The 12336-nt window shown below is 38.2% G+C and overlaps 1 protein-coding gene across 2 annotated transcripts in view; it reads left to right on the forward strand.

Annotated features, from left to right (window-relative positions):
- The window catches only part of TFAP2D (transcription factor AP-2 delta), a gene marked incomplete at both ends in the record, with an annotated part of 53470 nt that extends 43378 nt beyond the window's left edge, over positions 1–10092 (forward strand). For both annotated transcript variants that reach the window (XM_080806621.1, XM_080806620.1), the window contains one exon: positions 9873–10092. In XM_080806621.1, the coding sequence (XP_080662747.1) occupies positions 9873–10092 (220 nt within the window). The remainder of the gene's footprint in view (positions 1–9872) is intronic.
- Between the last annotated feature and the right edge of the window lie 2244 nt (positions 10093–12336).

Consider the following 12336-nt stretch of genomic DNA (forward strand, 5'->3'; position numbering starts at 1 on the left):
TTATTTTTAAAATGCTGATGTTTTGGACCCATCCCAAGTAAATTAAATCTGGATCTCTGGAAGGGAACCCACACATTGATATTTTTTTAATAAGCTCTCCAGGTGACTTTTCTATATATCTGTGGTTGAGGACCACTAGCTGAAGGAAGCACAGAACATTTGTGAGTGCTGTCAAGGCCTTGCTAGTGAGTAGATTTCAATAATTTCTCACCACCAGAGAACTGTATATCCTCATTATGCACTTTAATTAAACCCCATTGGAACCATTTAATGGAGTTTAATTAAACTCCACTGGGGCCATAGGACAATATAATCTATGCAGGAAATAAGCACAATCAGACAGTTCCTCTCTTCCTCTGTGTCCATGGCCAGGACATAGGCTACAAAGGGTAGATGTTATCAAGTTTTAAGAGGATAAGCCCCAGCTACTTTCCTCTACTCTCTGTCCACAACATATATTCAGGATTTTTGCTGCTTCCAAGAGATGAAGTGCCTTACCCTCCTAGCTCTGAAAAGAAGTAAGGTTCTGCAGAGAAGCCCCATAATCCTTTGCTGGTGTTCTCCAGGGGTGTTCCCCAGCCTGCTGCACTCACCACTGTTCTCATGAGTGGAAGAAGGCATTTTTCTGACTGCCCCCTAAAACCATAGTGGGGAGTACAGACTGAGCCTCAGGCTACATTTGGACCTAAACTTGCTGTAGCTGAATAATCCAGGAGGGAAAGAGAAAGAGGCTTATCTTCCCTTTAAATCTTGCTGCCTGCATGCCTCCCGGAGGCCAAAAAACCAAGCTGAGGTTGGTGACAGTTGCATCTGTATGTAATTCAGGGAATCAAAGATACGTGATAGCAAACACCCATTGGAATGATGCAATGGAACAAAGTAATGAGAATAATAACCCAACTATTTCAACATTTATACACACTGAAAGAAGAAGAAGAGATGGTTGCTTGTCAAACATTTTCCAGGTAGAAAGTTGAAATTTGATGAAATGAAGTCAGCTTTTACTCAGATTACCTAAATGATGACAATGGGCTATTTTCTACTCATGTTCTGTCTCCTAGTTTGTAGTATAAAAAATATCTAAATACATTCAGCTTTTGTATCCCAAAAGAAAGCTAGAAAAATCCATCCGCTGTTGTCAGACACACCTGAATGACCTAGTCTTCAGCAGAAAATACTATTGAGGCTGGCATTTCCTTTTCAGTACGTTTTATTTATTCATTTGTTATTCTTTACTTTTTTCTCTTTTTTTAATTATTAAGTAGTCTCCACACCCGATGTGGGACTTGAACTCACAGCCCCAAGATCAAGAGTCACGTGGTCTACTAACCCAGCCAGCCAGGTTCCCCACCTTTTCAATACATTTTAAACCAGTGTTTCCTTATTAGTATTTGGAAAGGATGTGCTGGACCCTAGGCCCAACTCTTTAGATAGAAAGAATTCAGGGGGAGATTCCATAGGTATTTGCTCTAGGCTATGTTTTAGAAAATAGCTTTAGTGTTTTAATTTAAATCAGTTTAGACAGATCAATTAAAGCATTTCTGAAGGACAGCTAGAGCAATATGGAAACAGTTTTCTAACATTTCTCTAGCATACAACAAAGCTACTGAAGTATAAACCATATTTACTTTGTTTTACTTAGGAAGTAAAATAGCTCTTATTCCTTAGGTAGTTGTCTTTTCTGAATCCTCTATTAATTTATATTCCAAGTAAGGACTGAAGCTTTGGAGATTGTCTCCTTTTTTTAAAAAATATTTTATTTATTTATTTGTCAGAGAGAGAATGAGAGAGTGAGCAAGCACAACAGGGGGAGCAGCAGGCAGAGAGAGAGGGAGAAGCAGGCTCCCTGCTGAGCAGGGAGACCCCATGTGGGAGTTAATCCCAGAACTCTGGGATCATGACCTGAGCTGAAGCCAGATGCTTAACCAACTGAGCCACTCAGGTGTCCCTCCTTTTTTTTTTTTTTTTTTTTAAATAAAATATGTTATTTAGCTATTTGACACAGAGAGCACATGACAAAAGCTGGGGGAGCAGCAGGCAGAGGGAGAAGGAAAAGCAGCCCCCCATGGAGCAAGAAATCTGATGCAGGGCTCCATGTGAGCTTAATGCCTGGCTTAACCCCAGGACCCCAGGATCAGGACCCGAGCTGTAGGCAGACGCTTAACCGACTGAGCTACCCAGCCATGCCTGGAGATTTTCAAGATAAACTTACTTATAAGGCCTTAGCCACAAGCAAAAAATGCACTTAATGAGATACCACAAGGTGTGACGAGAAGTTTGTGAAATTTCAATTATACAGAAGTTTCCTGATAGATTTTCATCACTCATGGCAAGTAGTTTATAAACATAATCCCTGAGTTAAAGCTGAATTGTTCCTAATGTCTTATTGGTTAAACTACACAGGGATAAAGAAGAGAGGATTATAATTTATTCTCTTTCAAATAGCAATTTCTTCTTTTCCATCTTCTATTATTACCTCTGTCATTTCTGTCTCCATTTCTTCATTTTTAACTGTATTGGTAGAGAATACAGTTTGAACTATGATAATATATTTTCCCTTAAAAAGTTGAAGTCTATAATCAGTGGAATTTATTCAGGTCAAGCCCATTGGTCTAGAAGAGATCAGAATGCCACCTTATATTTTAATTATTTTATTTTACTTTAATTTTATTCATTCATTCATTCATTCATTTATTCATTCATTCATTTATGTATTTATCTTAAGGAGTCTCCCTGCCTAACATGGTGCCCAGTGCAGGGAGCTTGAACTTACAACCCTGAGATCATAACCTGAGCTGAGATCAACAGTCTGATGCTTAACGGGCTGAGCCACCTGGGTGACCCCAGAATGCCACCTTATAAAAGACAAAAAACAGTATAAGTCGGCATAAGTATGACATGTGTACACACAGTCATACTCTCTCCCTAAAAAGGTTGGTTCTGTTCTGAGCCATCCCTCCAATTGCTGTAATCTGAACATACCCTAACACTTAGGGGGAAAGTCAGAAGTAGAATTTCATTTTTTAGATCCAGCCATAGTTACTGTCTTTCTGAGCTCAGCCAATTTGAAAAGATGGTTTATGTTGCAGAAAGATGCTCCCGAGAATGTTAATTGGGGGATCTAGCAGAATAGGAGTTTTTAAAACCATGAATAAAATTAAGGCCATGACAATTAAATAGAAGTTGCATTTTCTCTGACATCAGGTGCCATAAACTATAGCAGTCTGGATTTTCTCAATGGGTAATTGTGTTGCTCACAGTGAGTTGTCAGAACCTTCCTGTTCCTTGGTGCAAAACTGTAATAGGAAAATGAAATCAATGAGCTGGAATCTAGTCAGAGAGGGAGAGAGAGAGAGAGAGAGGAAATAGTTCAAGGTAAATACAGCTTGTAAGCCTGACTAGTTGTGATCCAAACCTAAAATTTGACCTTTGCTTTTTTTTGTTTTTTGTTTTTTTTTTTTGTTTTTTGTTTTTTTGTTTTTAGCTTAGATTTACTGATTTGGTGAGTCTTTCCCTAAGAATTGCTCTTGGGTCAGATCTCTCTGTCAGGATACTGCAAGTGGATATGTTTTTAATCTCCCCTAAATTTCACACCTTTGATTTTGGCCTACCACCAATGCTTTTTTTTTTTAACCACATTAAGATATTTTAAAATGTTGGTTCTATTATCCAATGCAGGAATTTTCCTCTCTACTTTAATGCCAGCACTTAAATCTAGGATGCCTTCAATCTTACTGTCAGTTAACATGGCAGGCAGAGTGGGATGAATGGGAGAGTCTTGGGGCACTCATCCGGAAACACCCTTCAAGGCTGACAAGTGCCCTAGGTCTACACTTGGAGCGTCATTGCCCAACCAGCTGTGAGTCTCCCTAAGTTGGCCTTCATCTATTCACTTGTCCTCTCAACTTATCACGTGGTATTTGGGGAGATTTTTGTCAGATGCTTTATAAAAATCCTATAGTAACGTGCATTTTTAGTCCCTTAATAATACTTTGTTAAAAAAAATCCTATTACTGGGGTGTTTGGCTGCTTCAATCAGTGGAACATGCAACTGTGGATCTCGGGGTTATAAGTTGAAACCCCACCTTGGTGTAGAGATTACTTAAAAATAAAAAAATATTTTAAAAACATGCAGTTACTTTATTGGGCTCCTTACTGAACCCTTCTGTGGTCTCTTAAAATATTAACATTTCAGAATTGTAAGGACCCATTCTATGAACAAATGGTAATTAAATCCATTCAATGGAATACTTAACCAGCAATAAAAAATGATCTATTGATAAGCACCACAACATGGATGAATCTCAAAATTATTATGCCAACTTATAACAGTCTATGGGCTTTATTATTCAGTTTATATGACAGTTGGGAAAAAGTAATAACTACACGGAGAGAGCACTGATTCCCAGGAGCTGGGAGAGAAGGCGTTGATGGGCAAGGAACATGAGAAAACGTTTTGGGTAATTGTAGTGGTAACACAACTGCATGGGTTTGTCAAAATTCAACAGTCTGTATTCCTTAAAAGGATAAATCTCACCCTATGTAAACTAACATTCAGTGCTCCTGATTTTAAAAATGTTCCATTACAGGGGCGCCTGGGCGGCACAGTCAGTTAAGCATTCCACTCCTGGTTTCCGCTTGGGGTTGTAAGGGCAGGATCCTGATCTCAGGGTTGTGGGGTCCAGCCCAGCTCCAAGCTTAGCTCATCAGAGTCTGCTGGAGATTCTTACTTGCGCTCTCCCTTCTCCTCTGTTCCTCCCTACTCTCTTTCTGTCTCTAAAATAAATAAATCTTTATTTTTTTTAATGTCCCATTGCAAGAAACTTAAGGGATGAATTAAATGTAATTTAAGAAACTAGAGTTCCCAAAGTCTGTCTCCTTCCACCTCACCCCCACTTTGATTATTAAGGAAGATTGCTCTGTTCTGTTTCACACTTGCTCTCCCATCTTCCTAGATTTTTTAAAGATTACCTAGCAACTCCAGTCTCTCAAAAACACATGCCTATTTTCTTTATCCTGAAATAAAAGTTTCCTATACTTAAAAAAAAGTCTCAACTCCATTCATTATATCACTGCCAGTTTTAACATTAAACTGTTTGGAAAGAAGGCCAAGTATCTTAATTACCATTTAATCTTTCTTCTGCTAACATAGCACCATCTCCCCTCCCCTCCCCGCCCTTCTCTGCAGCATTCCTCTTTCCCATTCTTGGAACCTAACTTTACACTGAATCTTACTACCCTGGGCTTCGGAGACTCCCAAATGAAGCCTGGGAAATGTTAGCCTTTCGCTAAGTCAGTCATTCCAGACACGAGGTACCCGGCCCCCCATCACCTCCCTCCCCTGAGGCTCCTGCATCAGGAGGTCAGCAGTAGCCAAGTGCTGGCAGCCGACAGAGTACAGGTTGATGATAGTGTCCCCTCGCAGCCCTGTTTGTTTTTGTTGTTGTTGTTCATTTGTGGTTTATTTTTATTTTAACAACTTTGTATTTTTTAAAGAGTTCTTAATTTTCTTTCTTTTGAAGATTTTATTTATTTATTTGACAGAGAGACACAGTGAGAGAGGGAACAGGAGCAGGGGGAGTAGGAGAGGGAGAAGCAGACTTCCCGCTGAGCAGGGAGCCTGATGCAGGTCTCAATCCCAGGACCCTGGGATCATGACCTGAGCTGAAGGCAGACGCTTAACGGCTTAGCCTCCCAGGTGCCCCTGTATTTTATTTTTTTTAAGATGAGACTATAACTTTGGATTACCATTTTATAGTAAGAGTTCAAACCGCAGAATTTGAGAGACACATATAGCATCTTAATCACCATTCCATTAAGATCTAGCATACTTGGATTATCAGTGGACTATGAGTCCACGAATATGGCTCCCAGTGCTTTTCATCCCTTTGTGACTGAGATCTTACCCTCCCCCTATCTTTGTCCTCCCGTGATCTTTTCAGGCTCTGGTTTTACAGTTTGGTAGCAGGGGGAAGAGATGTTACTCCTTTCTCCTAAAAATCCTATTTAAGTTCTTTTATCACTTTGGCAAGTTTCTATCCTTCAGCAGGAGCACATCCTTTTCAACGTCTTAATCAAGGGACCAGGAAACTAACATTTTTTTCCCCCCAGTTATCATCCAAGGAGCTTTAGTGGGTCAGTGGACTTTAGTTCGGCTGAGAAAAAACGGGAGGTCAAACGAAGGTGCCCAAGTAGGAATGATCAGGTTTGGGGAGAGAGAAGTGAGGAACCTGAGATCAGCCTTTCAAAAATAAAGACCTAGAACACATGATTGCAAAGAGGGGAGGAAGGAGGCCTGAGAAATGCAAATATGATAGGAAATCTGATACAGCATTTATCTTGGCTGCCACCTTCAACAGTTTTGAAAATGTGGCATGACGAGGACACATGGAGTACAATGCTAGCTGTCTCTTTCACTTATCTTGTTCCTGAGGATACACTTTTAGATATATTTGAATTTAGAAGAACTTCTAAATTTTGCCTACCTACTTCAAACCGTTCATGGCTACTATTTAACCCAGGTAATACTTGCCTGTGAAATGCCCTCTCCTGTTAATCTGATGGAAATACGTCCACATGCCAAGTATAACATCAATATTAAGTCTGTGCTGAAAAATATATTTCTAAAGGCAAAATTGATCTCTGTTACCAAAGATTTTAGAGATCATAAGCAGATGACCTCAGTTTATTTTCTAAGACTGAAAGTCAGTCTTAATATTTCTTTTTTCTTTTATTTTTTTTCTGTAGACTCTACATTATTCCTTTTCACCTTTTTGTCTGTCACTATGAATGAGATATACACCTATTTTCAGCACTATTCTAACACAATATTAAATTGCTTTAATTGTTGGATTAATAAACCTCACTGAAAATTGCTAGAACAGAAGCTATCTTTTGTACTTATTATCATCCTACGTAGTATGCCATGTATGTTTTTTGATATGCAGGTAGTGTTAAATGAAGGAAACTAACAATTTATGTGATGTTTCCCATGTTGAAAGATAACATTCCAAACAATTACCTTTCTTTTTTTTTTTTAAGTTTTGTTTATTTTTATTGAAGTACAATGTTATATTAAGTTTCAGGCATAAAACATAAACAGTTACTTTCCTGGTGTTGAAGATTCCACAATCCATTTTAGACTTCTCTGTTGAGCTCAGTGGTCTTCCAGTTTTCATAACCTTCTTTCCGTGTCCTGGCTTTAAACAAGAGCATTAGCACCTGTGGGTTGAAGGTTAGGGTTGGAAAGAACTTACAGATGTCCTAGTCAGACTGTTGTCATCTTACCAAGCTAAATAACTTCTTCCAGATCACAAAGAGCCTACAGCCAGAGCCAGTGTGAAGACTTGGCATGGCTGGTCCCAGTGCAGGGCACATATGAGAGTGTATCCTACTAGTGATGTTGCATCATGTAGAAGCAAGCAGGACCATCAGCCAAGAAAGGAGACCAGCTTAAGTATCTTTCATTATGGGGACACTACTTCTTCACATGGAGAATTAAAGCATTTCTATAGACCTACCCACTTTGTACTTGATTTTTAAAAACCTCAGTCTTAAAAGAGTAAGAAGTATTCTCATTTTCCAGGCCTACAAGTCTGCCTACAGAACCAACTTTGAAAAACAAAGCTAAAACTGCAACAGAATGTGATTTCTAAAAAAATAAAATAAAACACACCCACATCCTGGGAACATAAGCGCAGAGGCAATGCAGAATATCAGATTTCTCAGACAAATTACTTAACTCTGCACATTATTTTCATATGATTATATGGAAATAATCATACCTAATTTTTAGCATTGTTTCCAGGATTGTAGAAGGTGATACTGAATGAAGCACGTAGAGCAGGGCCTGGCATATGTTCCGAACTCAAATATTGGCTTATTAACTTTAATATTTAACCTAGTGAAACTGAATTCTGCATACTCTGCCATAGATAAAGAGGGCAGTCCCTACCAAGAGGACATGGCACTATAGAGGACAATAAAATTCATCCCGTGGTACAAGGAGCTCAAAACAGGAATTAAGCGTGAGCAGAGAGGCAGATTGTAACCAGAGCCAAGTATTTCGACACTAATGAATGGGTTCACTCAGTTGTTTTTGTGGAAGCCGCCACAATTTAATTCTTCTACCACTCCAATCAATTCCATTTGTTGTCCAGATTCTCTGATAGATCTTAAAGCATATGGGTTCCCTTCTAGTTATCTCACTGAGAAACAGCGCTGAGATCAGTTTTCCGGCGCAGCAATGGATACTGTAACGAAGATACGCAGATTTTGGTGTGCATAGTTGTCTAAGCACTAACGGTTCTTATTTTCTAAATAATCGAAGACTGAAGACTTTCCTTTTTAATGTATGTTGATTATGACCCAGGCACAGATTATGACATTTGTAAAATGTTCAGTTGAAATGTGCTGGCAACCTGTGCAGTATAGTGTGAGACATGCAGAAAATTTTACTCTTACCATGAGTATACCATAGCCAACAATACCTACCATTTATTGAACACTTACTATAGGTCTGGCAACATCCTGAGCCCTTTTTATGGACTAATAGAAGCAATTTCATGTGATAGATCCTATTATTATCACCATTGAGCCATATCCACAGACTGCCTTGGACTGTAAATCCTTCATTTGCATTGTTTTAAAATCTCCTTATTTTTGTTCCTAAAGATTACATAACTTATGAGGGATAGCAAGCAAGTTAACATATTTTGGAGGATGATACTGTCTGATTTAAAAACTGTTAATGTCATAACAATGATACTAGGACTTGTGAGCAGTTACTAGCTCTGTTTATTGCATGTATAATATATATTATGTTGTATATAACATATGCATAATATATGCCAAACATATATTTCCATATTATTACAAGATATTAATTATGGAGAGCAGCCAGGCAGAGTCTCGCTTCAGAAACAATTGATGAAATGAACAAGCTAGGGGGGGTTCTGTTCACAAGAGTGAATCTACAATTACGTATTTGTTCAGCTAGAGGTGGTCATGACTAGAAGGGTTACGTGTGCTACAATTGCCAACAACACTCTCTACATTTTCTCACTATTTATGACTATTAGTTAATTAGTTAACCACTAAAACCCAAACGTACAGTGGCTTACATAAGATAGAATTTTGTTTTTCTCTCACTGAGGACACTGAAGGTGAGTGAGTTTCTTCAGTCATGTTCTACCTGCACCACCAAAGTGATTATCTTTGTCTGCAGAGCTGCATAACTATTTTGAGAGAAAAATAAAGAGCAGTCAACTTCCTTGTAAGCAGGTGGGAATCACATACAACTCTTCCCTTCATGTTCTAGTGTGGGAAGGTTGGTCCAAGGTCCAAATGTAACTACAAAGAAAGCTTAAAAATGTCATCTCCAGCTAGATGACTGTGTACCCAGATAAAATTTTGTTACTATGAAGGAGAGAAGAATGAGGTCAGAGGAACAGCTAACCATCAAGCATACTCAGCCAATCTTTAGTTCTTCTTGTGCAAACTATACTCATATAAATATAAACGCCATTCTTAAAAATGAGATGCTTCTCATGTACAGAAAGTTGTAATTTTATCTTTTTTTTTTAATTTTGGCTTTCTTAATGAGATAGAGAATCAGAGCCAAATCCTGTGTTAAATATTTAGGTTTGCCGATCATTAGTGTTTTTCCAGTCTATCAATGACAAATCTACGTGCATCCTGAATTTGTTATGGCCAAAAAAGATACGTTGACTTGTGTTCTATCTTTCCTACTGTTTGACACCCCTTAGGAATACAATAAATGCCTGTTTGATTGAATGTACTGGATCAGATGCTTGTTCTGTATCATACTGCAAGTTGTTCATTTCTTTTTCCCTACCACTTCTCATTTCCAGTTTGATCACTCATGGCTTTGGGACTCCAGCAATATGTGCAGCCCTAAGCACTTTCCAAACAGTCCTCAGTGAAATGCTGAACTACTTGGAAAAACACACTACCCACAAAAATGGCGGAGCAGCGGATTCTGGCCAAGGACATGCCAACTCGGAGAAAGCCCCCCTGCGGAAAACTTCAGAGGCTGCCGTGAAAGAGGGCAAAACAGAAAAGACAGACTAGCTACATCAAACAGAATCTATTTCTAGAGAGTCTTGCTGCTGATATTTTTTCTAATATATATATCATTGAGGGTGATTAATCTTCAGTGGACCAAATCTCTACCCTCCCCCAACCCTCCATAAAAAACAAAAATGGAAATGAAAAATGAAACAAAAAGGACAAACCCCCCCCAAAAAAGAAAAAAAAAAAAGGAAAACAGCAGTGTAACTGTGTGATGAAACTGTCACTTTTTAATTTTATGTTATGATAAACTCTTTTTGTGCACGTAATTTATTGTTCCAGATGATATACATCACAGTTTTTAAGAATTTCTGGACTCTGGAGAGACAGCACATGCTTTTTCACATCTAACTGATGCACTTTCTTATCCAACCATGTAGTTAGGGATTAGAAAGCATGACCAACTGGAATCCACCACCAGTGCGTACCGCTCCAGTCTTTCTTCACTTAATTCCCTGGGAACAGAAGAGTGCCTCTTTCCATTAAATAGACCAGTCTGGCAATCAATCCGTCAATAAATGCTTTGGGAACTGAAAAGGGCAGTCACGAATCTTTGTCTTGTGGATTGACAGAAATCCTGAAATTTTGGTCACCCCTACCCTACTTAACTACCAGTGCCTTGGTGGTATTTAAAAATTCCAGAAAAATCTGCCCTCTTTATGTATGACGATTCCCAACCCACCCTAGGACCTCTCTCCACCCATAACTAAGAAGAGAAAGCATAATATGGAAGAGCTAAGAGATGAACTCTTCTATTCATTTTCTTCACATCCCCAACCTCACAGTTCAAGGAAATAGACTTGCACTTAGTGGCTTGGGGCAGGATGGATACAGGAAAGGGTAGCTTTGCCGCTCTTGGGCTCCTGAAGGAAAGCAGTGCTATTTTGCTGCCTGGAAAAGCACAGGAATAGGAACAGTGATGTTTCCAGGGATCCTTGCCCCTCAGAGACAGGAGACAAGTCCAGGGGACCGGTGGAGGCGCCTTGAAGCGCTGGTGGCCAATGATTGTCTGGTTACGATAAGAGCCATTCTTTTTCTACCTTCTTCTTCTACATGCCTGATGGCTGTGTTCTAAACCTTTAGAGGCACAGAAACACCCGGGTCTGTGTTCAACAAAGAAAACAAAACCAGGATGATCAGAGAAGACTTTTGCTTTTAAGATCCTTCCTTTTTTTAATAGCTTGTTCTTATACCTTCATTGTCCTTTAGTTAAGACACTGAAAATAAGAGCTTCCTGGCTGCAAAATCCAGGTGCTAATTGAATGAAAAGTTTGGTCCATTTAAACTTGAATGTGTCAAGAAACCTGACTGGTATCATATTGTACTGACCTTTCTATTGTTAACAATTTTCAGACTTCTAGGCAAATAAAGATATAGGTCATCGTCTATGAAAAAAATTATTTTAATAATATATGGACTCCTGATACACGTTTAGCATGAAAATATGTCCTCTTACTAACACATTTCAATTACTTTCAAAAAGTGTCTGCCATATTATAAGCCCACGGGGAATATTAGTATTATTTTTAATTGAGAGGAAACTGCTCAAGATTTTTCACGGGGAAAGCACACAAAATATTTTTACCTAACAATAATTCTTAAAATTATTTGATCTTTATCTTCAATCTTGTACAGAAAAGAACCATAATCAATGAAACTCTAAATTTTCTAAACTAAATTCAGTTAAAAGAAGACACTACTAAGGAATTCTATGATAAAGGTGTTTTATAGTTATACCATAGAAGAGCTTAAAATAAATGTAAAAGTAATGAATTGTGATTTCATGTGTTTATCTAGTTCCATTTTTTAAATTTTGCCATTGTTCATGGATTAAAGTTTTTGAAATAAAATAGAATAAAGCAGGGATTCTGCTGCAGTTCCAAATTTCATCACAAAGTAAACAATTCCATTTTACATGAAATTTCCCATACTGTAAAATATACACATGAAACAAAAATGATGAATATTTCAGCTTGATAAGTACTAAGAAGGCTCTATACAGATAATACGGGCTACTAATATTTCCTTAATAAATTTTCCATATTTGCTTTCTTTTATTCCTTTTATTATTACTAATTACATATGTATTTAATATGGCATTTTGATATGCATATCTGCTAGATATTTAATGTAGTTCTATACCATGTCAAATGTTCACCAATAATCAGATAAAAAATTAGATCTGACTTATAGTACCACCTTCTCCACCCATAGTTGTGACTAGCTGGGGTTCTTAACACCTCA

This window comes from Martes martes (assembly GCF_963455335.1).
Source record: "Martes martes genome assembly, chromosome: 6".
NCBI classification, from domain to species: Eukaryota; Metazoa; Chordata; class Mammalia; order Carnivora; family Mustelidae; genus Martes; species Martes martes.